This window comes from Embiotoca jacksoni, unplaced genomic scaffold, assembly GCF_022577435.1.
Source record: "Embiotoca jacksoni isolate LCO1_2020_lvr unplaced genomic scaffold, fEmbJac1.0.p SCAF_43, whole genome shotgun sequence".
Lineage (NCBI taxonomy): Eukaryota > Metazoa > Chordata > Actinopteri > Embiotocidae > Embiotoca > Embiotoca jacksoni.
Genome location: NW_027185396.1, coordinates 1,496,272 through 1,523,629, shown reverse-complemented (window position 1 = coordinate 1,523,629; position 27,358 = coordinate 1,496,272). Strand labels below are relative to the sequence as shown.

At 39.0% G+C, this 27,358-nt stretch overlaps 1 protein-coding gene across 3 annotated transcripts; it reads left to right on the top strand.

Moving 5' to 3' along the window:
* The first annotated feature begins 4,768 nt into the window (after nucleotides 1-4,768).
* Nucleotides 4,769-26,992, top strand: hck (HCK proto-oncogene, Src family tyrosine kinase). Of its 3 annotated transcripts, none has more exons than XM_069169143.1 (13): nucleotides 4,769-4,961; nucleotides 14,483-14,660; nucleotides 16,464-16,497; nucleotides 17,125-17,218; nucleotides 17,402-17,497; nucleotides 17,787-17,890; nucleotides 20,064-20,213; nucleotides 20,581-20,733; nucleotides 20,819-21,001; nucleotides 21,809-21,885; nucleotides 23,492-23,645; nucleotides 23,905-24,036; nucleotides 24,651-26,992. In XM_069169143.1, the coding sequence occupies exons 2-13, from the start codon at nucleotides 14,529-14,531 to the stop codon at nucleotides 24,851-24,853; spliced, it is 1,512 nt and encodes a 503-aa protein (XP_069025244.1). In that variant the 5' UTR covers nucleotides 4,769-4,961; nucleotides 14,483-14,528; the 3' UTR covers nucleotides 24,854-26,992. The 3 variants fall into 3 exon arrangements, with proteins under 3 accessions (XP_069025244.1, XP_069025245.1, XP_069025242.1); XM_069169144.1 differs by having other exon boundaries at nucleotides 4,770-4,961; nucleotides 14,521-14,660; nucleotides 17,128-17,218; XM_069169141.1 differs by having other exon boundaries at nucleotides 4,770-4,961; nucleotides 14,521-14,660.
* Nucleotides 26,993-27,358: the final 366 nt, after the last annotated feature.

Below are 27,358 nucleotides of genomic sequence, written 5' to 3'. Positions count from 1 at the left end.
TTTAGCTTCCAGTGTGTGACCCCCCCACCCCCTCCCAGCACCACCCCACCACCACCACTACCATGTTCAGTCCTAATGCTGTTGTATTGATTTCTACGGTTTCTATTATGTTTCCCTCTTGCCATTATAGTCCATTACATTCAGTACTTTGTCACAGGTCAGTGGATAAAATAACCTTCCTTTCCCAATCACATCTTTCTCTTGATTAAAATGTGATTGACTGCGCTTCTATAAGTGTACGACTGTATGCTTATCCATCAAGCTGAATGCGGTGCTGTTGTTTGGTCTGGAAAGATATTTCGTTTTTTAGTATTTTACTGTATATGGACGTACTATTACTGACACTGAAATAAATTTCCATTCTTGAACGTTGCTTCAGCTCTTATACTTTGTAGCAAAACAAACTGACCACAGACCTGGTATACGCCGAGGTTGAATTGTCCTCTGTGAATACCAATGAGTGTTCTGGGAAATAGAAGCAACATCATATCTGACACTTTGTTCAGGATATTATGCAAAGGAGTTGTGGTGTGTTGATTAGCCAAAGACGGACAATCAAAGGTTAGTTATGCAGCAGCGTGGTGTGATGCAGCTTCACTGTTGTAGGAAATCGGCTCCATGGTCAGTATCCTGTAAAACCTTTCTCTCAAGAGATTAAAGCTACAGTCATGAAACCACGTGTTTGCATCACAGTGGAACATTTCATCAACTCTCTTCAAGAAACAGTAGTTGGCTCAGTTAAAATTTGGTTGGCTGGTTACATTTCCCCAACAGGAAGTGACAGATGGAAATTTAAACTTTGTCAGTATAAAATTACTTTTTGTCTTCCTTTTCCTCATTTGCAATAATCTTCATTTGAATGCAAACAGAGACTGCTTTGCACTGTGAGAAATAGAATTAAGACATTTTAAAATAATTTCCCCAATAATCCCATTTAGTCCAGTGCAAACATTAAACACTAAAGTTTTATTTTCAATGTAAAAAATAATTCTGGGTTCAGAAGCCAGTGGGTCACTCAGTCCACCACTTTGTTCAACAAATATTTAATGGATTATCATGACATCTTCATTTTGATTTTGGCTGACTGGCTCAATCTGAAGGTTTTTTTTGTGTGTTTATTTTACTGTTCCTGCATTAAACGATAATAAAAATTTATATCAGACTGCAGCAAAGCAAACATTGCTCTCTCCACCTCCAGTTAGAGGTTCAGGGAGATGGGGAGTCACACAAAACAGCATGTATCGGGGGACACCCCTTTGCAATCTATCGTGGGGAAATGAATGGTGATGCTACCAGGTTTTACACCACAGCATGTAATACAGCGATCAGTCGCCTACAGCAGAGAGTCAAGTACAACCCCATTTCCAAAAAGTTGGGTGTAAAGTGTAACTAAAAACAGAATGCAATTATTTGCAAATCACATAAACCAACATTTTATTGACAATAGACCAAAGACAACATATCAAATGTTAAAACTAATACATGTTATTGTTTTATGAAAAATATGTGCTCATTTAGAATTTGAGGCCTGCAACACGTCTCAAAAAAGATGGGACAGGATCAATAAAAGACTGGAAAAGTTGTGTGATGCAAAATAAAAACACCTGGTGGAACATCTGACAATAATATATATAGATATATAATGTACTGTATATACTGTGCATTTTATATTTTATATTTTATATTTTTACTGCTATTTTACTGCTATTTTATTGCTTTCTATTATTCTATTATTATCTATTGCTTCCTGTATGCTGCTGTAGCGGAAAAATTTCCCCTCGGTGATTAATAAAGTAACTACCTAACCTAACCTAACCTAACCTAATTATGTTACCATGGCAACAGATCAGTGACATGATTGAGTATAAAAAGATAATTTCAGAGAGTTCCTCAGCAGTGAAGATGGGGAAAGATTCACCACTCCGTGAAAAGATTGTGTGGGAAAATTGTGCAACAATTTCAAAATATTTTCCTTAATGTAAAATTGTAAAGAATTGTTACATCTCGTCATGTCCGTTAAGTTATTTTTCTCTAATTTTACAATTTCCTCTTTCCATTTCCGGTTTTATTTTGTTATTCAGCTCGTTTCAGGCGTCTTCAATTCGTGCTTCCCACTTCTGTGATTGTCCACTCCACCCTGATTGTTTCCACCTGCGTCCATTTGTCTTCCTGCCCTCATGTGTACATAGGCCGCATCTTCCCCTCACTAGTTTGCCACTTGTTGTAGTTCACAGTTCTTTGTCAGTGAGGTTTCCTTGTGTATGACCGCTGCCTGCGTGGATTGAGCTCTGGATTTGGATTTATGGAACGAACTGTGACTGATTATGGATTACCGCTTTGATACATCTGCTGTGACTTTCCTGATTAATTCAGTAAAGATCATTGAACAGACCTGGCTGTCTCAGAGTTGTGGGTTTGAGTCCAATCCCTGCTCGCTACTAAATCTCTGTACACAAAGGGCAAGGCCGAAAACCAATAGTGAATAGTTGTGATCTTTGGACACTCAGATGGCACTGCATTAAAAAAAAAAAAAGACATGTTTCTGGATGTCTGGGCTAAGAAACACTTTCTTGTCTGTGAACACAGTTCATCAATGCATCTACAAATGCAGGTTAAAACTCCAAAGAAGAAACAAGATAGAAACATGATCCAGAAACACCGGTCTTCTCTGGACCTGAGATCATTGAAGATGGACTGAGGTGAAGTGGAAAACTCTCATCTGGTCCGATGGATCACAATCTGAGATTATTTTTGGAAATCATGGACATTGCATCCTTCGGGCTAAAGAGGAGAGGGACCATCCAGCTTGTTATCAGCGCTCAGTTAAAAATCCAGCATCTGTGACGGTACAGGGATGCATTAGTGCACATGGCATGGTTAGCTTGAATATCTGGAAGGAAGCATTACTGCTGAATGATATATTCAGGTTCTGGAGCAACATATGCTGCCATCCAGACAACGTCTCTTTCAAGGAAGGTCTAAAACAATGCCAAACAGTCAGTTTTGTCAGTTTTGGATGTTTTTTTCCCTCCAGTCAATCATTCACCTGACCTGCCAATAAATAAGCTTACAAACTAATTGTGTTCAAGCATTTACAAATATGAAATACATCATCCCTTTCCAAAACATGGAGCATTCAAATAAGGCTCAGTGAGCAAAGATGTCTCATTTTGTTAAATGCCTGTTGCTCGAAACTCTCATCTCCCGTTTCTGTTTGTGTTGCTTATTTACTTGTACATGTTCATTTACAAATAGAGTGGGTAAGTGAGATCCAATCATAAGTGGTGACTTGAGACACATTTGGAGACGCATGAAATGCCTTAAAGCTAAACAAGTGTGATCCGTCCACACCAGAACGGATAATACCAAGTGGAAACAGAGCCTTTACAGTCTGGTAGCACCAGGCTAGTTTGTTCTCCCAAAGCTCTAAAACTCAGCTGGAGAGTACAAAGTTAGCAGGACTCACACTACCGCACATTAATGGGAAGTCCACCAGGTTAAAATATACCAGAGTAATGCCTCAATTTCAAAACACATGAAAAATAATCCACACTGGGAGGAAATCTAACCCGATCAAAGAACTAGGAAATGAAATACAATTATGTCAAATAGCAACAGAATGCAGGAACAGAAAGGTCATGCTGGAGATGTGTTTAAAGAGTGCAGTGTTTCCTTGTTATTCCTTTTGTGCCTGAAGTATCGCAGACTGAGCAGGTCCGAGAACATGTGCATGTTTAATATGCACCTGTTAATGTCGTCTGTCAGCTCTGTGTGCTCTGATTCCTGTGTAATAATGAACCTTACTGTGAACTTCACCTTGATAAATGAGAAACTCATTTCTCCTTGAGGTTCAAATATTGAAAGCCACAAACTGAGGCCTATTTGTCAGAGTAAACGGCTTATTGTGCAACATCAGGTGATCTGCAGCCGCTCAACCCAAATTCTGCCTCTTCATCCCTCCTGCCAGGGCTTTGTTTTTATCTTGTGTCATCCCTCCAAAATTCTTAAACCCTTACATTTTACCTTTCTATATTTCTTTTTTTTTCTTCTTCTTGTGTTGTTTCATTCTTATCCTTATCTCCCCTCCACCCGTCTCTCTCCATCCCAGCCTGGGTTTCCGAGGGAACTTTGTTTCTAATCCTGACTGTTGATTAAGGATTAGAGCTGAGAGCTTTCTCTTATGTGTTAATGCCAGGCTGCTATTGTGGCCCTAAGGCTGAACCACACCCCACCCCCCTGCTGCATGCCTCCACCCCAGAACGACAGGCTGAGCATGATAGCTGTCAAATAGTATTTGAATACCTGCTACAGCTGTCCTGCACGCCATGCAAATGTGTTCCTCACGTCTGTCCACCCACCCATCCATTTATCCATTCTTCCCTCTATCTTCCATCTGACACAAATTAGGCTTCTAACCCAAATAGGCAACACAAATGTCGATATAATGACAAAAAGTGGATAAACTGGACAGCAATCTTTCTTTTAAAACAGACAAAAGAAAAAAAAATGATTTAGTTTTGGAAGTATGCATGTATCTTAAATGCTGCTTTTTAAAAATTCTGCGTTTTGACGCACGAGGCATGCTTTCTTCTCTTCTCTCCATTTCAACCAAGTACCACCGAAAAAGCAGCTGACAAATAATCATAATTTAAAAAAATAAAAAATAAAAAAGCGACAGCGACAGTTTCAGCCAGTGAAACCAAGTGTATGACTGGCGTGTGCTTGTTCCTGTTTTTACGCCCTCAGTCAGCCAGACAGATGTGTTCAGCTCAGACTTCCTCCTGTAAGTCCAGTGGGCTGCGCTCCGCCGTCCCGTCCACATCTTCAGTCTGACCCGCTGGGGCTCGGAAGAGATGGAAGCTAGAGAAAGGACATGAGGAATATTCTTCACGCCGTCATCCACATCCAGAACATCAAATACAACCGTGTAGATAGTAGTCGAAGTGACTGATTAAAGCGCGGTAAGTATCCTGTTTTTGTGTTTGTTTGTGTGGAAGGAAAGAGGGCAAACGTTCAAAAAAAAAAATTAAGTTAAATTAAGAGAGGAATAAGAAAGTTGTGCTTTGATGATCGACAAAGGAACATACGGTTTTACAAAGAAGATGCTCAGTTGAGAAAAGAGGAACTTCATGGTGTTTGAGTTGAAACAGCCACCGCCTGCAGAAGCAAATAATAAATGTGGAGCCGGTCAAGTGTGAAAGAAGTATAAACTGGTGAACACAATCTTATCACAATGCTGAACAGCGTTTTCTTCCAAATTGTATGAAGTGAGGAGTTTAAAGTATTTCCACAGCGGAATTTTGTGTTCAACTTTAAGTGTGTGTGTGTGTGTGTGTGTGTTTATTTTTAGTCTGTCCATCTTGACTAAACCTGAAACTCGACTGGTTTCAGTTCTGTTCTGCACTCCAGCAGTTTCTACACATTAAGTTCCAGTCGACATGTTGAATAGGCTTAAAGTCAGAGCCCCCAAAGGTATTATATGTACTGGTATGTATTGTGCTTTAAGTCGTGTGCTTTCCTGCTTTAATCCCCGCAGTCTTAATAAGGAAGTATGTTACATACAATGCAGAAATGCCGATATTACATAATTCTGGAGAATAAATTCACCACCATCTTATCTTGCATTAGTGCTGCAGCCACATCAGTCACAAAATCGTTTCTCCCCAGATGTTGCAAACAGAAAAGTAAAGGGTCATTGCAACTCAAAAATTTCACATGAATTGGATTTCTTGGAGTCAAGAATATCTCTGTGTGTGTGTGTGTGTGTGTGTGTGTGTGTGTGAATATTGGTTGTAATACAAATGTATAGTTTTCTGTAAAGTGGAATGCAAATTGGAAAGTTGTGAAACCAACTATTTTCTTCTCATTAGTTTAATGTAAATATCTAAGTTTTGATCTTTTTAAGTTCATTCAACAACAACAAAAATACTTGAATAGTTGAGGCCATTTAATAACTTAGGGGGGCACGGTGGTGCAGTGGTTAGCACTGTCACCTCACAGCAAAAAAGGTTCCGGGTTCGAATCCGGTCCTGGGCCTTTCTGTGCGGAGTTTGCATGTTCTCCCTGTGCTTGCGTGGGTTCTCTCCGGGTTCTCCGGCTTCCTCCCATCATCGAAAAACATGCACCTCAGGTCAGGTTACCTGGCGCCACGCTAGTGGCAGCCTGCTGCAGCATCCCCCCCCTGCTGTAGTGAAGAAATTTTTTGGGGGGGATTAATAAAGTGTATAAAATAAAAAAAAAAATTAAAAAAAATAAAATAAAAAACTTGGGCCTTTTAATTGAAATGATGCTGCTGAGACTATGAAAGCAATGAACATATTTTATAAAAGTTTGTAAAGAAACAGAAGTAGCATATTGGCAATTCTTGTATTTTTAATGAATATGATGGAAATTTGGTGTCTTTAAGTCGTAGTTGTTTCTTGTTTCATGATGGAGGCCAATAGTGAATTGAGTCCCGACTCGATAGTGAGTGTCATCTGGGACAAAATGGCTTCAACATGCAGTCGTATTTCTCCAGAAGAAGTGACTTTTTAAACGGAGGAAATGCAAATGTTTGTGTTAACAAAACCTAATAATTTAAGTTAATTGAACTTGTTTTCTAAAGGTCAGGTGATTTCATTCAATTATTTTACATTTTTGAAGGGGAAGCATGAGAGCATGGAGGGATTTTTTTTTTTTTTTTTTAAATGGGCCTTAATAATGAATCCGTTATTCCAAGAGTACAGTAGAGTAAACAAAATACTGTAATGAAAGAAAAAAACACATATTCTAAAGTTGAATATAAAAATATGAATACAAAGTGTTGAAATCAAACAAATTTATAAGATACCGTGTCCAATGATAGACATGGGCAATCTGCCAAGCTAATTGGTTCTTGTTAGTCGTGCCAATGACACCGTCCTCAAAGTTTTAAGCAAAAAAGTGAGACACCCAGTGTAGAGACATTCAGGTCCTCTTGATAAGTTACTCAGTTACAACGCAAGTAGTAAGAAATATGTTCTTTCTTTCTTTCTTTCTTTCTTTCTTTCTTTCTTTCTTTCTTTCTTTCTTTCTTTCTGTCTGTCTGTCTCTCTGTCTCTCTGTCTGTCCTGTTGGTCCCTTGCCAGGCTGGCAGGTGATGTTGTTGTTGCCTCAGGCAGTCCCCAACAGCTACACCCACAGCCTGGCAGCTTTTCACAGCTCACAAAATGTAGATCTGAGGTAAAAATCTCCCCTCAGAACAGACCATGCATGAATTATTCCTGTCTTCTGTCTCTTGAGAGTCTTGCCTAGTATGTCTTTCTGTGGCAAACTTCTGAGGTAGGATAGTGTATGGGATCCTTCATAAACAAGGCCATATGGAAAAGAGCTGAGCTGACCTGCTCACTGCTCGGACAGGTACAGGGTGCAGATGAAATCTCTAATGTTGAAGTGCATGTTAGCGCATTCTTGGTGGTGGGCTAAAAGAAAAAAGGCATCATCACATTATCCAAAAATCCTGAAAGCTCGTGCTAAATGTGGCCGCCTGTCTAATGGTGACTACACAGCTCAGTGGAAGCAGTGGTGCTTATTTGCATGGTAGGTTATCACTTTATAATTCTGTACTGGGCCTTTATACATAGAGCATGTTCAACCCGGTGTCACAGCAAAGCATGAGATAGACACGTCCGCCCACGACAGCAAAACGTGAAATAGACATGCTTGGTGTTGTCTAGGTGTGAAAGTTACCCGTTTTCCTGTAGTGGACAAAGATGACAGCTACTGCACAATTTATGATATGACTGTTTGCAATTTGAGCTTGTCATCAATAAGTTAAGCCCACTGTTGGACCCTCTTGAAATGCTATGTTATTATAATAAATTATGACTTGGGTTCACTTTGTGCTCTCCATTCCTCAGACAGAAGCTGAAAGGCACCGCTGCTCCTCTGAGACACTGCAGTGTGTTTTTAAATGTGTCTGACTAGAACTGCTCTCCTGTTTTAGACATTGTGGTGCTCTTTACGAGCACATGGCTTATTTTAAAGTGTGACCATGTCGTTTGTGACAGAAGAAAAAATGTCTTTGAAAAATAAATTGACTTCATAAGGTACGAATCTCACCCTTGCTCAAGTCAGCACAGTGGCCGTGTTTTTTGCTGCTGCAGCCACACTTGGTCGGGTATGACCAGCAGCTAATGGGGATTAAAATGAGCAAACTTTAAATGCTGTGTAGAATGCTGATACTTGACCACAATTTTCTCAACTTTTTGTTATACATTTTTGCATACAACAGATAAACGTGATGGTGTCTTGAAGTGAAATGGATCATGTCATTATCTCGGGAACCACTGTTACAGTGTTAACCACTGTAAGCTAAATTTCTGCTATCTGGCTTTAAAATCACAGTAAAACTGGAGGTTCTGACATCTTTGTCTTCGGTAATGTGAAGTATTGTGTCCTGAAGGTGCTGTTATGAGTGGCATTTAGATCATTGGAAATAAATAGCTGGGGAGCTGCAGAAGACTAGCTGATAGTTAGACTCCACATAGCCTATCGTTCTGTCGGGACAGCTCACCTGACTAACGGGACTGGTGGGATATCAGAAATGTTTAAACGGGTGTAAAACCACGTTCTCCACGTGTTCTTTGGTTTCCTGCATCTAATAAGAGCAGCCATCTCTACTGATGTGAACATCTGTTTAACACGTGACTTTCAGTTGTACTAAAATACACGCAATCACTTTTTCTATTTCTACTTTCAGGTTTAGTAAATATCATTATAGGTGCTAAATTTATCTATTTGCATTTTCCCTCCCAGTATTTTGCACGTTAAAGTAGAAACGTATACACATACGCAACATATTGCATATGTATTCAGGCAAACACACAAAATGGACAACGTGTGTTAAATTGCACATTTGAAAGACACAATCTTAACTGCACGTCGTTAGCTGTTTCCCCTGGTTCAAGTCTTTGTGCTCAGCTAGGCTAGCCCTGTCTGTGTAGCGCACAGATGTGAGGGTGGTAGCAACGTTTTTTTTTAAAGTCCGCAATGAAGTTCTTTTGCTTTTTTTTTTAAAGCTATTCTATTCTTGGGAATAGATAGATATGGATTCAAGATTTCAAACACTGGACATGATCGGCCTTTAGAGATGATTGTTAAAGTAACAGACATTCAAAACAGTTGAAAGTAATAGATTTTTTTTCTGACCAAGCCATTTTCCTGTGGGCTTAGCTGTGACGAATGGTCTATTTTTAAGGTGGTCTGAACAGTAAACCACAAGTGGCCGAGAGGACAAGAATGAAAATGAGAACAATTACAGCCATGGAAGTGAAACTGCTGGCGTGGTCATGGCATGAGAAACTTCTCAGATTCACCATTCACATCCCCAACAAGCTGAAAAATTAATTTTACCAACTTATCACCTAAATTCTTAAGGTCATGTATGCAAAACAGAAATATCAGCTGTATATAATTCAACTTTTTTCAAATTTGACATAGGGTTCGTGCTGTATTGGAGCTCTGTCGTCTTCACCACTCATTTCTGTGTATTAGAAAACACCAGCTAATCTAATGGTTGCTGCCTCAGTAACAGCAGCATCATTCTGTACTGGTTATGATGGTAACACCCCCACTCCCTGACTGCTGTTGAGAAGGACAAATGCACAACACCTTGTGAGTCATTAATGGCTGTCTGGTGATTTCTTAGCTTCTATTTCCTCTCTGGACTTTGATTTCGGCTCAGCAGAGAGCTGTAGGTGTGAGAAGTGAAATATGTGTGATGGTGGTTTTGTTGTGCTCACATAACCTAGAAATCTATTTGAAAGTGAAGTTAAGATTTTAGAGCATATCACTACTTCCTGTCAAATTTGTTGTGAAGCACATAATTCTGGCTTGGCTGCGCTATTAAAGGAATAGTTTGACATTTTGCTTTCTAATCCGGATTTACTGACAGTTTTCTTAGCATGAAGCAGGGAAGCTTACGAGCACCTCTAAAATTCAGTAATTAACACATTAAATGTCATTAATTTAATCCACATTGTTTGTGTTGTTATTGGCTGCCATGTGTTTTTTTCTGGAAGTGGTGCTTTACTGGAGAATTGTCAAATTTAATAAGAGAACTTTAAGAATGCAGGTTTTTTTCTTTTTTTTTTTTTTTTTTTTTACATTTGGCCAGTTTATGTCGGGCTAAATTTACCGTCTACTGGCTCCAGCTTCATATTTAGATTTAGATTTAGATTTAGATTTAGATTAGATTAGATTAGATTTGGACTTTATTAATCCCACAGTGGGAAATGTGGTCGTCACAGCAGCATAGAAAAAGCAGTGTTGTATCAAACTTCTTATCTAATACTCTACTGGAGCTTTTCCGAAAATTTTAACCCTTTCATGTTATGATTTCTTAAATGTCATTAGCAGACGAAGCCTGAAAAAGACCTCATCTCAGTTTCTGAGTAAATTTTTCAGGCTGGGCATTTGGGCTTAAAACTGACACTTTTTAGATAAACCCACAACATGAATTTCCCACAGATTTGGTGTTTTGTTGCTGTTGTTTAGTGTCATTATCTGCCACTACTTATTTGGACTCGGCTCTGTCCCAAAAGCCCGCTTCTGCAACCAAGGACCAGCTATCCAATGTGCTGACATTTGAGCGCCACCCAGCTGACCCTTGTGTTCATCCTTGTTGGTGCATGGTGGTGGTGGGGTCTGGGCACCAAGACGCTCCTGACCAGGCTTGGTTCCAGGAAGGTTCTCCAGTTTCCCTCCATTGGGTGAGATGGCTTCCATCATTGGACTCTGCTCCTTTAGGAATTATTGGGAATTGTGGTTTGAAGAGCCTCACATCTGAGACTAATTTCCCAACCAGGAGCTTATTCTCCCAACATGCAGTAGTTGGCAGGACCATCGGGAAAACACAATTCTCTTCAACCCGATAACGTGGCAATTCAAGGACTTTTAAAATCGTGACAAATATATGTACCAAGCAAGACATTTTACAGCTGAAAAATCAGCTACTCAGTGCTGTCTGGTGAACAAAATATGTACTGCTGGCAGTGTCTCTAAATTACCGTAAACTTGGCGTAGCATTTCTGTACTGATGTTTCACGTTACTTACTGGTCAAATATACACAAACGCCAATATATCTGCAACAAGATAGTGTCTATGTTAAGCTCTAGCACATACAGTATATGCAAAAATGTGCAAATTAACCTACAGAGTTCCTTTTCGGCATTCCAGCCCGATTATATGATTAAATTACATTATATAGCTATTTTAGAAAGCATTTCTGAGGAAAAAACTTTTTTTTTTGTGATGTTATTTACAGAGATACTTTAGAAATGTAAATCTCAAGTTCATGTTCATAATATTTTGTGTGTAAACAAATTTACACTTTACCGTTTAAATGAATAGAGCTTTGGCTCCCCTAGTGGTCGCATCAAGGCATTACAATGCGCTGCTTCTCTTATCATCACAAATACATACGTAAAACCAACATTTACTGTAGATCATCCACACAATTAGATCAATGCCATTTTCCATTTACTGGTGTTGAGCTTTTTTTTTTATATTGTCATTTAGTCAAGTGATAGTCAAATGATGTTGTAATGTGGAGGGTTGTGTCAGTGCTGCGCGGACTAACATCCCAGCTTGCCGATATTTGAAGCTTTTGCTTCTCAATGACACTGATTTTTGATTAAAAAAAAACATGTTTCTGTCCTTTGGCTGCTTGTCAAGTATATTAGGATTTTGATCCAGGCTCGATGAAAGCTTTTGAAGAGTATTGTAGCTGCTTTACACAGACTGACAGTAATCGATGACAGCATTATTACAGAGCAAAACTAGGGCAATGTCCTACATCAGATTTGTGATGACATTCATTTTGTACTAGTAAAAAAAATAACAAAGAGCCGCATCTGTTTAATACTAAAAGGAATCACACTGAAGAGTTTTAAATTGAAGTAAAACCTGTTCGGAGAACCCCAATCATTCTTTGATTGGACATCTGAAGAGGAATTGGAACAGAGAGAAAAAAGGAAGCATGTACATTAACAGAACAAATTTTGACCTCCGTAGCACCACTTCCTGTGTCTAAATATTCTAGTGAAACATTTTCCACTGCTGACAACTGTATGTGAGTGTCACCACGGCGGTTAACTCTGGTAAAGACAGTTTACCGAAAGTTATACTTAAATACAGAACAGACCCAGAGACACTTCCAGAAACATTAAAAGACTTTTAATCATTGATGTTTCCTGTCTGGAGCATCAACTGGTGATCGCTAAAATTATAGTAAGTCCACTGTGCATGTATGCAGAGCTCTGCTGTCGAAGCGCTTATGATAAACACGTCTTCCTGACTTCAGTGAAATAATCGGCTTCTCTGATCTAAAGAGAGATTGGACACACTGACTAACTGTCTCTCTCGTGTCCTCTCCATCTGCTGCCAAACACGGTCACAAACTCCTTCTTTGTTCTCGCTTCTGCTGAACCTGATGCACTATCTGCATTTACATTTACATCCAGCTACACATATGCAGCTACAGTATGACACAGAGAAAACAAATTATTCCCCAGATGAGATGAGTGAGCGGGCTTGTGTTGCCGCAGGACATAGAAAGACCTTGAATCATTCTTTCGTGGAAGATCTGGATTGTCCTAACTCATATGTGAGATTACAGCAGCTGGGTTGCCAACATCAGTAAATATCAATTATTCAGGATGAACACCAATAGTGTGAAGTCATTCAGTTAGCTGACTGACTCTGTAAACTATAAGGTGTCTTTGTCTTCCCAGTCCCCCCCCCCTCCCCCTCTAGTTAGGAATATCTTACATCACCATGTGATATGCTGTTTTTGTTCTTCCACCTCCCAAAGATTAGAGTCATTTCAAAATGAATTCACACCAACAGCCAGCTGAGAGACCTACTGTGTCAGCTTTCATACACGGTAGCTATGTTTCATTTATATGTTCATATTTGATCAAAACAACACAGTATCATGGCAAAGCGTGAAATAGACACACTGGTCTACGACAGCAAAATGTGAAATAGCCACGCCTTGGCCTGTTTAGTCGTGACAGTTACACGTTTGAAGGAGTGAAACTGACGCCGCTAAGTGTCATGTGACGCTGAATCATGTGACCAAGATCCCGCAACAGAGGTGTAATAAAAGACAGTTTTTAGCAGTATTGACTCAGTGCCATTAGTCACGGACTGCTGTTGTTTTTTGTTTTCTAACCCCAACCATGTTCTTTCTCCATCCCCAACCATGTTTTTATTTCCCTAACCCCGACGATCTTTTTTTAAGCTTGTCTATTTCACGTTTTGCCGGTTTTTACCAAACATCAACAGACCATCATATTTCAGCTCACAAGGGGAGCATGCATGCAATAATGTTGAAATTAAAAGAAGAAATTCATATATAAATATGAATCAATATGCAAATAAGCATGCTATGCAATGCTAAGTTACTTAAAGGCACCCATTTTATCAAGTATAAAGACTTATAAAGACAAATTTAGCATTGAATTGCTATAACAGATAACATATCAGATTCAAGATGAAAAGTTCATTTTAAAACTACAATTACTACCTAGAGGTTGTATGTCTCTGTTAACCACTTAAGATATACTTTCCATGCATATCTGTTCAAACCCATATACAAGGGTGGATCAATACGTCCTGAGACTGCTCCATGGAGCTGGAGGAAGGTATGACCCTCATGAGTAACAGTCATGAGTTTTTTTTATTTTATTTTATTTTATCCAAATCAAAAAAAAAAAAATTAACTCATCAGTTTACATTCTGCATGTAACTTACTTTTTTTGACATTGACTTTTGGTTTGAAACTGGAAATGAACAGCTGTCTCCCATGTTATGCTTTAGTGCGTTGTTGACCCATTCATCCACCCTGACCTCCCCCCTACACCATCTTTATGGCTTTATCATTATTTGAACTCCCTTCCTCCTTTGGCCTCTGCCATAAATACTTTGGACCTTAGAGGTATCTGTTACAATAGAGAATAATTCTGGGCCTCAATAATGTGCTGACATGAACAACCTATTGGTTTTAGGTTTTTCATAGGAGGACCGGGTTGTTGGGTAATAACACTACAGTCAATGATTGCAAACGAATGATTATTACAAGAAATGTCGACAGCAGAAGGAACTACATTCATATTAACTCTCAGTAGTGTTTTCAAAAGTAACTCGTTGAATTAATTGTTCATTTATTAAATCTACATGTGCATACAGAGTCCGAGAAGTTTAGAACCTGTCTGAGCTCTCAGTGGGAGTGTTGTTGTGCAGCTAAACATCACAACCATGTTTTTGTCACGAAAAACAACAAAAGACAAAATCTTTCTCATGAAAGCTACTTTTTACATAAAAGTCTGGTCTTTCACTGAATTTTTGGTTTATGTTCAATAATAAATTGCTGTGAACTCCAAAACATTCTGCTTTCCTCTGAATAATGTACATACTGTAAAATATAAGTTGGTGGTCTTTTCCTGTCTGTGTCCTCAGTTTTCACATCTTGCCGTTCCTGTGTTGTCCTCCTGCAGAAGTCATCATGGGCTGTGTGGGCTCAAAGAAGGAGCAGGAGGCTCTCAGCAAAGGGACGGTTAACGACGACCATCAGAACCGAGCACAGACGGCCCACTATGTCAAAGACCCCACCGCGGGAAACTCCGGCAGCAAAGCTGTAAGCAGTGATGTGACAAATGATGTGATACAAATCTGAGTCTTCATCACATGACAAGCAAAACAACTCAAAGTTTATTCCAAAAATATCTCAGATCAGTCATTTACAAGTTGTTGCTTTAAAAAAAAAACTCATACTACCATCTATGACATCCCCACTGGTGGAAGATGTGCAATATACTGTATTCAGACAACAGCAATCTAAATATTATTTTACAAGTTAGAGCCACTTAGAATATCCTAAATAAAAGAAATATTTTCTTTTATTTTTGAAACATAGTCCCCTGTGACTATTAGAACTACTACTGTTGGGCTCTTTAATCACATGGTTCCCAACACAGTAGCTGGGTCCCTCCGAAGCGTCACAGGGGTCTGGAAATGATTCATTTTTAATTTTGTAATCTTTGCATTTTGGGATGAATTTATATTTAGGTTTGGAATATGTCAAGAGGCCCCAACTAAACATAGTCCACATGGATGATGACCTGCTTTAATCTTAAAGTGCTTAACCTAAAAAGTACCTTCTAAATATAGCTGGCAAGGAAATGAAGTACAAAATGCAATATTACCTCTGAAATGCAACAGCGCAACTATGAAGTTATGAAGAACTTTTTACATTGGGTGCACCAGCAGCACATGATTTTAGTACACCCAACATTTTTTACTACGCCTTAGAGCTGCAATAATACATATTAAGCTCTACTTATTTTGCCAGTTCCACATAGATTGATAATTTCTCAACACGCACACAATGATTAAAGATGTTGCACCCTGCTCCATCTTTCACAGCTGGTTGAAAAGCTCTGAGACACCTTTACTGCTCTTTGGAATAATCAATAGTACAATCAGTAATCACACTTGACAGGTTTTTGGTCGCACTCTGGAGCCCTGAATTAATGGAAAGATGCATACAGTACTTGAGTAGATTACTTTCCACTACTGAACATTAAATTTAATCATGAGCCGCATCTTAAATGTCAAAAAGTTGTTTTTTTGCTGTTTTTTTTCAAATGTATTGGGCGCAAACAGCAGCAGAAGTGGCCTGAATGTTGAAGAATAACGGTGTTGAATGCAGAAACAGTAAAAGTAGACGAGAACGCACAGTTTCACTGGTTACTGCCTGACATGGGGGATTGTTTTCCTGTGCTTCTCAGAGGACAGATGCGTGCCGACACACACTTTAAACAGGATCACATGGCTTGTTGTGAATTTGCATACAGACAAGACTTTGATCTGTGACCGGGGTAAAGTCGCAGTGCTGCCATGGGTGACTGTGGTTCCTCTGGCTACTGCTTCCTGTGTGCTGACTGTAACATCTCTCTCACCCTCAGTGAAGAAAGAGGAAGTGACAGACACACAACCGGAGAGTTCTAGATGCATAATCAAAAGTGTTAGGCAACACTTTAGACGTACTGACTTGCACATGCTGTATCATCTTACAGATGTCTAAATTTACAAACCCTCGGTCAGTCTGTCTGGTAAATTGGACGTAGCTTCTGGGTCTAAAAAGAAGTGAATGCGGAAGTTCCAAAAAAAAAACTCAAACAAACCTACACACCCATCCAAAAAGCGTCAACTTCTCTGAAAGTCAATTCTTTTTTTTCACAAGTCTTTATGATAACATTTGCTAAATTCACTCCACTGTCCTCAAAGAGAGCTACGTCTGGGAGTGTGCCTGATTTGATTGACATGCCAGTGTTTCAACCAACCAACATGCAACCAACAGTGACGTCACCCATTGGTTTGTGAAGGGGAGTTTGTAAGAACAGATGTCTTCATGTCTCTTTAATATTTCTCTCTACAGGCCAAAATGCCTCCTATTGCAAACTCTTCAGATGGTGAGTTACAACCTTTACCTACTCATTACTGTACCTCCACTTACACCGTGGGTATTAAAGTGTCTGGACTGCATTTTGTATTTTGTATTAAAGTCCACCACCCAGAGGCCAGACAATTGTTGGTTTATTTCTAATCCACCGTGAACACCACCAGAGAATATGACGACAAGTTAGTCCTTTTTAAAAGCATGATGTAGGTCGGTGAGGGTTAGACACAGAAAAACGATGCCTTGCAGCTCGAGAGGAAGGAGAGTGGGTGTGTGAGTGCAGAGTGATATCCCCTCTCACCACAGAGGCCTTCAGTACGCAGAGGACCAGCCCCTCTGCTATTATTATCACATGCACAAGGAAGTCAGTCACAGAGTCAAAATATGGGGGAACCCAATGTAAGCAACAAACAAAAGCTCAGTTCAGACTTAAAGGCACTGAAAAGTCCACTGAAAAAAAAAACACAGCAGATACTAAGTCATTCTCTCTCACATATCAGCACTGTTGGTGAAATACTCTTTGTTTATCATGCTTCACATGACAATGCAAAGGGGACGTAGTTTCCACTGCGACTCATGACCACAACTTACGAACAAAATGCCTCTTTCTGCTTCTTTTTTCTTTTTTTCATTGCCGTAGCAGAGAGTATTGCCATGGCACTGTTCGACTATGAGGCCATTCATGAGGGAGACCTTGGCTTCAAAAAGGGAGATAAGCTGAAAATCTTGGAGGAGTAAGTCTTTTATCAGCAGCGAAATATATACTCTTGTTTTGTTGTTGCTTAAACTATAAGTTCCTTTTGTGTAGAGTTTTTAGTTTTGGGGCTTGTAAAGTTTGGCAGTTTATTATTTTTGTTTTTGTTTTTGTTGATGAAGAATATTCAAGATTGTTGTGTGTCTCTGTCTTCTCTCTGTAGATCGGGGGAGTGGTGGAGAGCTATGTTAATCAAAACAGGTCAAGACGGCTTCATCCCCAGTAATTATGTAGCCAAAGATACTCTGGAGGCCGAAGAGTAAGAGTACTCACACTGAACACACATTGACATGGATTACTAGTGGAACCTTTTGCTTCTTTTGGTCATGAGAGGCCATTAAATGAAACTAAATGATATTAGTTCCACTCAATATAATTGTAGTTATTAGTTGCATATTTTGCTTGCTATAAACAGTAGTTATGTCATGTACCATATTGAAATGCCACTTTTTCTAGTCATTCACAAAGTGGAAAGCAGCAGGAAAACAAGGCACAGGAGGAGCCGTTTGGAGGTTTCTGTACTAACTGATCTGTTTCCTGTTTTTCAGGTGGTTCTTTAAGGGCGTGAGCAGAAAAGATGCAGAGCGGCAGCTGCTGGCCGCCGGAAACAAAGTGGGATCCTTCATGATCCGAGACAGCGAGACCACCAAGGGTGAGTAATAAAAAAAAACTTTAACCTTTAGTGGGGCAGTCAAAGAAGTTAGAAAAGGAAATAAGTTGACACAGCAGGTTGTCAATATAAGAAGGAAATGAATAATACAATACATCAGAGAGCATACACACTTAGGTTGATACAATGACTTTCATGTTAATAATTGTTTTTCAAAGCTGCTCTTTTGATATTTTTATATCAACAATGGCAGAGGTGACAGTGTAGAATGTGGAAGTGGTCAATTATTCTCAGTCTCAAGTCACGGATAATTTTAACCCAACTCAGCGGTTCTTCTTTTTAGAGAACCGTTTTGCATCTTTTAACTCCGTTTTGGTTTCACTGTCCGTAACTTTACTGTAGCTGGTTCACACTTATAAGCACTGGTTCAAGATGCAGCCAGCTAGAAATGAAGCAGCTCAAAGGTAGAAAAACGTTCTCTAAAAACATTGCGAAAACTGGTAGATTGTTAGCACAAAACATTAGTATAATGATTTAATTTACGGTATCTTGCTGGGAACATAAAAAAAACATTAAGAATGAAAACACTAAATATTTCTACAGTGTTTTTAGAGAACGTTATCTTCTACTTTTAACAATAACATTCTGGGAACAACAAACACTTACCCCTGAAAACATTACTAGAACATTGCAAAATATTCTCAGGACAGTTTTAGAGCATGAAGATCGAGCTGTGCAGCTATTTTCAGCCAAAAAGGTGTGATTACCTCCTCTACTCTCCTCTACTCTCCTCTACCTGCCCAGCACCAACCGGCACACAGACACAGATAATTGGTGAACACAGTGAAGCATTTATCAGCTAAAAGACATTTTCTTGTTTCTCCTATTAAAAGGACAGTAAATATTTAAGCTTGTATTTGTGAGGTTGCCAGAGACATGACACACAATGAATGCTGCTGTTGCTCAGTCTCTACTGGTCATGGAAATAGGCAACTTTATTCTAATACATCAGCTAAAATCAACTTGTAACTGTAATAAAATGTCCATAGTGAAATGCTTTGTTCTCATCGAATTGTTGGGTTTCTCTGTATAGTATTGTAAAGTTCTGCTGTTAGGACTTTAAATGTGTTAAGTGCCATGAAATAACCTGTGTTGTGATTTGGCGATATGTAAACAAACTTGAACTGAATTTAATTGAATTGCAAATAAATTCTTAAATTACCGTCTGAATCCAGGTTAGACTCCTCAAATTAACAGATCTGATGAATAATGAAAATAATGAAATAATGTCCTCAGGGTTATGTTGGTTAATGCCAAGCGACAGCCAGCAGTGACGTCACCCGTTGGTTTGTGAACAGCCGTAACGAAGCCTCGAGTTCAGATTTTGTCCGTCGTCATCTTGCTAGTTGTGATCGGTTTGGATCCAGAAGGGACTGTATTTGTACGAGTTTGAGGAAGTTAGTGATAGATCTGACTGATCTGATTGGAAACCCAGCGGTACGACGTCCCGATCCCGATAGCTGTAACCTGACTGCCACCAAAAACACGACCTTTTGAATCTTCTTTTCTAATGAATGAGGGATTATTTTCAGATGGACCTCCAGAAAACTAATAAGAAGGAGTGACTTTAGCTAACAACACCGAGATAACTGCTGGAGAACATTTATTGACTAAGAACTTTAAGAGAGAAGTTGAATGGGAGTCGATGGAGCCGCAGGCTTTTTGGAGCCGACCTCTAGTGGCAGTCGGTGGTATTGCAACTTAAGGCACTTCTGCATTGGCCTCATTTTTCAGACCCCGAAGCTACGTCCGCTTTTATATACAGTCTGTGGTTAAGGCCTTTGAGAATCACGAGAAATGTAGGATCCAGTAGTTTTGGTGCTTGACTCATAGTAGAGACCTGAATTCAGGAGATATTGGCCTCTGTTGCTTTGATCCTGATTATTCTTCATTTTAATCTCCCAAATGAATGGAATTGCAATGCTAAATTGTTAGAGTAGCCCACGCTAATCTGCCGACAGTCCCACAAGCTTTTCTACGTGTTTGGTGAAATAGTGGACTCCTGTAATTCCCGAGAATAAGAATGTTACCATCCTAAAATGCTGAATCCTCTAAAAATATTAGCTAGAATCAGTTAAAAAAAAATTGGCATCAGCATTAGGAAATCCCCCATAGATCATGTGGTAACTGTTCTATTGCTTTTCTTTTACCACAGGCAGCTACTCTCTGTCTGTCAGGGACGGCGATGTCCAGTCCGGTGAAACAGTTAAACATTATAAGATCCGCACACTGGACAACGGAGGTTTCTACATCTCTCCCCGCATCACCTTCAGCACCCTGCAGGAGCTGGTCAGCCATTACAAGAGTGAGTTACTGCTGGCCTTTTTCCACTGCTTTGTCTTAACATGATTTCTCACCACTGCGTTTTTGTGGTCTCATTGATTTAGTGTCTCATTAAATGACGATTTAAGTCATTTAATGGTGAACATCTTCACAACAGTCTGTGTTCCACCATTTAACATTATGTTTCTAGTGATGAACAGCACACTCTGCTGGTAAACTTTATTACCTCCTCTGATATGAAACACCATTAAGGTTGTTACTAGTGCGTTACTCTATAAACACAACCACCATCACCATTTTACCCACAAAGAAGAACAAGATCACTTATTTTCTGTAAGCCAACCACATAGAAAAATAACAAAAACAAATGTTTTTTCTGTTGTAATCAGAGCTGGGAGATGGCCTCTGCCAATCCCTGACTAACCCATGCTTGAGCCCCAAACCTGAGAAGCCATGGGAGAAGGACGCCTGGGAAATCCCAAGATCTTCTCTCAAACTGGACAAGAGGCTCGGTGCCGGCCAGTTTGGAGAAGTCTGGATGGGTGAGATTGATATGAATCATTGTTAGTTAGTGATGGTGCTAGCAATTCATGTTCTTTTTGTAATTTTTGTTTTGTTTGTTCTAAGCTATGTACAATAAGCACACCAAGGTAGCAGTGAAGACCATGAAGCCGGGCACCATGTCGGTCGAAGCCTTCATGATGGAGGCCAACCTGATGAAAAGTCTACAGCACGACAAACTGGTTCGACTCAATGCTGTCGTCACCAAGGAGGAGCCCATCTACATCATCACTGAGTACATGGAGAAAGGTGTGTGTGTGTGTTTGTGTGTATGCAAGTGTAGTACATGTGCAATTGTGTGTAGTTGCCGTGTTCTTTTGATTGAAGTCAGTTGCTGCACTTTGCTGTATGGACAAACAATAAGAAACAGACATCATAGTATACTAAAACTTTATTTAACTGAAAAGGAAACTTGGGCAAATCCCAAAGCCAGTCATTCTCAACCAGGTTTACTAGTATGTTTGCATTTTCCAGGAGGGATGTGAAGTGTTTTCGTAGAGTAACTTATTTAAAAAAAAGTGAAAATCGCAATTTAAGAAAAAAAATAAAAATAAATCTGCATGTGTAACTAAAAGAAAGAAGAAGATTTGAAAACGTTCGCTCAACTGAATGGACATTGGTTAATAGAGGAAGCTAGTAATGGTTGGCATTGCATAAAGTAATTGATAAATGGTTGAAATAGTTTGATAAAAATAATGTTTATAAATGAAAAGAAAGAAGCATCTGAAATTGCTCAAATAATAGGTAATGACATAGTAATGAACTTGTAACAGCTATTGAAGTATTACCTAACAATAATACATGGTTAAAATAATCAACAACAGATGACGGATAAATGGTTAATATAGTTAGCTAAAAGCAATAAATACATGAAATGAAATGAAATATATTTAACAACAGTAATTTTGGTTAAACTTTTATCATTAGATGTTTGTAATCCAGGGTTTTGTTGCAGTAGCAGGATATTTATGTTCAGGTGATGTTCTTTGTATTAATCTTTACCCTTCGATACGTGTTTGATTATATATGTGTGTTTTTGTGTTTGTGCACCTTCAGGTAGTTTATTAGACTTCTTAAAGAGTACTGAAGGAAACCACGTCCAGCTGCCCAAGCTCATCGATTTCTCTGCCCAGGTGAGAATTATTCAGTCGTCCGCTGCACACATTGTTTAGTCACACCAGATCACCTTCTTGAGTGAGCAGTGCACAGGACATTTTTCAATATTCCCATAATTTCCTAATTTTGTGTTGTAATCTGGACAGCCTGGAATCAATGAATGTTATCTTAAAACTGAGTAAAATAATGAATATTCCTTGAAGGGTGTCCTCCACTGACTGTCCTCCTGGTTATGTTGGAGAGGATGAGAAGGGGCCTACCAATGTTTTATTTATTATTAGTCATATGTATTTCATATTAAGAAAATGAAAGGTTGATCACAAATGCTAAAAGAAAACAACGATGCTAAATATGTGTATATTTAAGTAGTAATAGAAAAAAAAATACATGCAGATATGCAGATATTTCATGTCATCCAGCAACGGACTAAATTGTGTTTCTTTTGTGTTGCATTTTTATCTTTTTGTTTCAAAGAATTGAGGAAAGGTAGAGGAACAACTTGTACACGTAAAATACGGCCAGGAACAGTGATGCATTGAGATAAATACTGATGTTACCATGATAACACGCTCTCAGTGACAATACTAACATCTGAGGCTGATGGGAATTGACATGAAAACACAAACACCTGCTGTCGTCACAAAAGAAATATATTTATGTTTTGGCATAGGAGATAATATTTCCTCAATGCAGTCTCAAAGGATTCAGGTTGAGCATTTTTATACTGAACGGAGACTTCACAGCTTCGTTTCCATCGGTCGGATATTCACAGCACATCGTTTTCCAAACCACATAGAGGTGATTATGAAACAGAAATCACAGTAAGCAACTCATTTCTTGCAACATATGCGCTGTCATGAATTTATGACCTTTAACCTTTTACCCAAATTCAAATATCATGCTGAACTGGATCAAGCTTTAAAATCCACACCAAAGGAGACTCAAAGCACAGCAACCCATCACTTAAGAGGGAAAAGAAGTGATTATGAATCACTTGTTAACATAGGAATAACAATAAACCATAAACAACATGAAACACAAATGTTTACTTCATGGTAGCATTTGATGATAGGTCAGCAACAATTAGGACACATCATCTGGGAACCATGAACCTCAATACAAAATATGATGCTAATTTGTCCAGTACATGTTAGAATGTTTTACTGGATTACCAGTAGGTGGACCTAAAGGGAAAATCCACGAGGGACAATTGATATCTCTTTCCACTGTTACTTTCCTTCCTGTCAGTTTTTTTTTAAAATAAATTCTACAACCTCTTAAGTACGAATGAGTTGAGTAAGCGCCCTGTTGTGTGAGGTGCTTCCCGTGTCATACAAACAACAGAGCAGGAAGTGAAGAGGAAGAAGGTCTAAACCTGTCTGTTTTGATTCCGTCCTACCATGACCGATTTTATGGTGTTAAATTATTCATCAGATAGTAGGTGAGACAGATTTTATCCAGCGCTAACACAAAGGAGCTAAACTGAAAGAGTACATGTGTTAATCAACCCTGCAAAATATCTGTTGCTGTTATTAGCAGCAGTGCAAGTTACTGAAAGAAACAGCAACTTTTACTTTGAAAACTATGTTTGGACTGTGTTTGCACTGAATTATTTTTGTGCAGATTGCAGAGGGCATGGCCTACATCGAGCAGAGGAACTACATCCACAGAGACCTGAGAGCTGCCAACATCCTGGTCAATAAGGCTTTAGTGTGCAAAATTGCTGACTTTGGCCTCGCTCGTATCATCGAAGACAACGAGTACACGGCCAGGGAAGGTAAGACTAAACGTTGTGTCGCCATGGGTCATCAGAAAGTAGGGAACTGATTCCCCGCGACAGGTGAAACGGTTGAAGTTACGGTTTCATCAGTTTAGGGGAAATGACTTTTTGTCAGTGAGACAAGAGATTACAACACGAGTGACAAAAGAAGTAGAGAGAAGATGAGAATGACTGGCAGTGTCATCGGGGGTCAACTAATGTCTCAAATAATTACTCCAAATTTTGATTGGGTTTTCCATTTTCCCCGAATAACCAGGAGCCAAATTCCCCATCAAATGGACAGCTCCTGAGGCCATCAACTATGGCTCTTTCACAATCAAATCTGACGTCTGGTCCTTCGGCATCCTGCTGACTGAGATCATCAGCTATGGACGCACACCATACCCCGGTAAGTGGACCACTAGTCTCATGATATAGAGTTTGCTAGAATGCCTGTGAAGAGAAAGGACATTGAAATTATAGAGTCAGTGCACAACAGTTTGTCCAGTTCTGTTGTTTTAAAGTGGACATCCAAAATGATTATTATGTTTAGCATCTTAATTTAACATTTAAGCAGTTGATAATCAGCAGCAAGCAGCAGTAGTTTTGCAGGTATTTGGTCATAAACTAAGGTATCGGATGGTATTACTGATGGGGCAATAGGAAAGATCAGAGGGAAACCAAATGTATTGCTGTCCATCCAAACGTGTGCTGCAAAGGTCAAGGAGGTCCATCAAACTGTTGTTGAGATATTCAACTCAAAACCTCATATGTGAATCTCATGGTGGCGAAAGTTAAAGATTATAAAAATCAGAGGGATTCATCATGTGTGTATCATGCATGTCTGTAGAAAGTTTTGTGGCAATCCATCCAGTAGTTGTTGAGGTATCTTAGTTTGGATTGAACTGACCAACTGACTGAGCAACAGAAGTCATCTGCTGCCAGCCAATGAGATTCTCATTTACGTGAAGGGGGCGTGGCTCTGCAGACTCTCTGAGCCCAATCATCCACTGTTGTTTTCAGGGATGACCAACCCAGAAGTGATCCGTTCCCTGGAGAAAGGCTACCGGATGCAGCGCACGGACAGCTGTCCCACCGAACTCTATGAGATCATGCTGGAGTGCTGGAAGAACAAGCCTGAGGAGCGGCCCACCTTTGATTACCTGCAGAGCGTCCTGGAGGATTTCTACACGGCCACAGAGAGCCAGTATCAGCAGCAGCCGTGAGACTGCTGATGCAGTGCTGTCCCATTCATATGTACTGTAAAAGTCCAGTTTCTACATGCAGCAGTGCAGATCAGAACCCGCAAACACACACACACACACACACACACACACACACACACACACACACACACACACACACACACACACACACACACATTAATCCCTGCCTGACTCTCTTTCTTAATCACACACATAATGCAAAATAAGAAGAGACTACAACATTTTGGTGGGGTGTAACTTTTTTATTTATAAAGAAAGTAGGCCTTGTGTTACGATTTTAATAGTCCACTGGGCTTTTCTCCCTTTGAATTAGAACATTTTAAAATAATATTACCAGAGATTAAAAAAACAATAGATACAGTAACTACTATTACTATTATTATTATTTGTATGACAACACAATCTTACCTCATAATTGAGTCTGATCGTAAGCTAATGTGGCCGTAGTCAGAGCAATGCACAATGATTTGATTGGCAGACGCGAGGCAGCACAAATTCAAACAAGTAAACCCATCAAAAATGGCGATCAAGATTTTAGAGCATACTGACAAATAAATGAAAACAAGCAGAAGGAATGTTATATTCTACATACAAGCTTTTACACCTTTGTAATCACCAATATTTTGAATAGTAACTGTAATTTCATTTAATCTTTTCTCTCAGTAACCAACTGATTACAATAACATTTATTTTGTAATTTAATTATACGTAACTAGTTACTCTCCAACACTGTCGACGCGTGATATGTTCAGACAGACGTGTGTTCGTTATATCTGCAGCCTCTAATATAAGACGTGGCACCGACAAGATTCTTTATCATAATTAATTTGTACTTTTACTTTACTAATTTTGCTTCAGTACAGATTGCGTGATGGATCGCTGCACAACATTATCCACAAAAGTGCAAATGAAAGTAGCAAGTGTGCTTGGATAAACTCTGCTTGTGCACGACTACGGTACAGGAAGACGAGGAAGAAATAGGTGTTCCCCAAACAAAAAGAAAATATAAATACCTTTCCCACATTTCTGTTCTCCCCTCCACAATAATTTATTTACAGTCTCAAATAGTCTATTTTGATATTCAACAGAGTGCATGCAGTTATAAAAGCATGATTGGTTCACACACGCAAAATATTAATTTACACAAAAATACACGGCCATATAGGTCACCTGGATACAGTTGTTCTGTTCCAGCACACATTGTGCAGCCATCAACCACAACACAGATGTTCCCAGTGAAATATGGGCCGTGCTCAGCTCTGATGCGCTGATGGTGTCGATTTCAATAACTCAGCGAGCAACGCCGCCATTATCTTCTCTCCTCCTGTTGAATTGTACGGTGTTGTTCATTCAGAAAGGAAAGTGGTGGACTTTACAAAGTGCAGGGAAAATGCCTGATTCTGCTTAAATCTTCTGATTATACTGCATAGATGCTTTCCATTATGTTATGGCTTATTTCACCATTACTCCTTCATAGTGCCTTTTTCCAGACTTTACTAATATCATATATTCCATACGATCTGTATATACACATATATACATAAAGAGATGCAAATGCTCAGTCGTTAACTAATAATGCTTGTTAATTTTTAAATGATTACCGTTTATCACTTAACTTATTGAAAAAACAGTGCAAATACTCCACTCTTGTTTCTGCTAAAAGCACTGCTCTGAACATCTCTGTACCTGAATCTTTTTTGGTTAAGAATCCTGTTTGGATAATGTGCTTCTCTTTTTGTTGGGCAAACCATCTGAGTAGTCATAATTGACATGATTGTTGAAGTAATCATAATTCATGTGATAAAAGCAATGTTCACTATTTTGTCTAAAAATGGTTCCGACATATCTTGTGGACCAAAATCAAAAAATTAGTGATATAAGATTTGTGAATTTTATGCTGTGAAAAATTAGGTCTCATCCGTTTAGCCAGAACTGTGAGCAACAGTATCTGGGAGAGTTTTTCTTACATAAGGAAGGATGTAAAAAATGTCCCAGCACTGTCCTGTATATAGTCATCTTCATAGGGTTAAGAATATTTTTGTGTTTTTCAATATAAACCCTTTGCATATATTTGGTGAGATGATTGCTCGAATTCTTCCACTGTCATGAAAATGTTTAAATAAATTGTTTTAAAAACCACTTAAGTGTGTATTTATATAACAGCAAACCATATTGAGCATGTTATTTTTATATATTAATTTGTTAACTTGAAGGCATAAACTTGAATAATGAAATTGGAGGCAAATCCAGAAAAACTAGCCGACAGTCTGTGTGATAAGCTTGAACTACTTAACAGATTAAGATTTTACTCAACAAATGAAGGCGTTATAAAATATCATGCTTTGGTATAAATAAATATATATATAAGTTGAACCATCCAACAGTAAATACAAGTACACATTTCGCTAATCAATTAATTGATTAATTGGCAACTATGAAGTAATTTTACATTCAAGAATGTCAAACATTTCATGGTTCTGGCTTCTTAAATGTATGACTGTTTTT

Bases quoted from the DNA above. Each gene is read 5' to 3' on its own strand.
- hck (XM_069169143.1), top strand. From the start codon at position 14,529: ATGGGCTGTGTGGGCTCAAAGAAGGAGCAGGAGGCTCTCAGCAAAGGG. The intron at 20,734-20,818 runs GTGAGATTGATA...GTTTGTTCTAAG, and splicing joins GTTTGGAGAAGTCTGGATGG to CTATGTACAATAAGCACACC. The intron at 21,886-23,491 runs GTGAGAATTATT...ATTTTTGTGCAG, and splicing joins TCATCGATTTCTCTGCCCAG to ATTGCAGAGGGCATGGCCTA.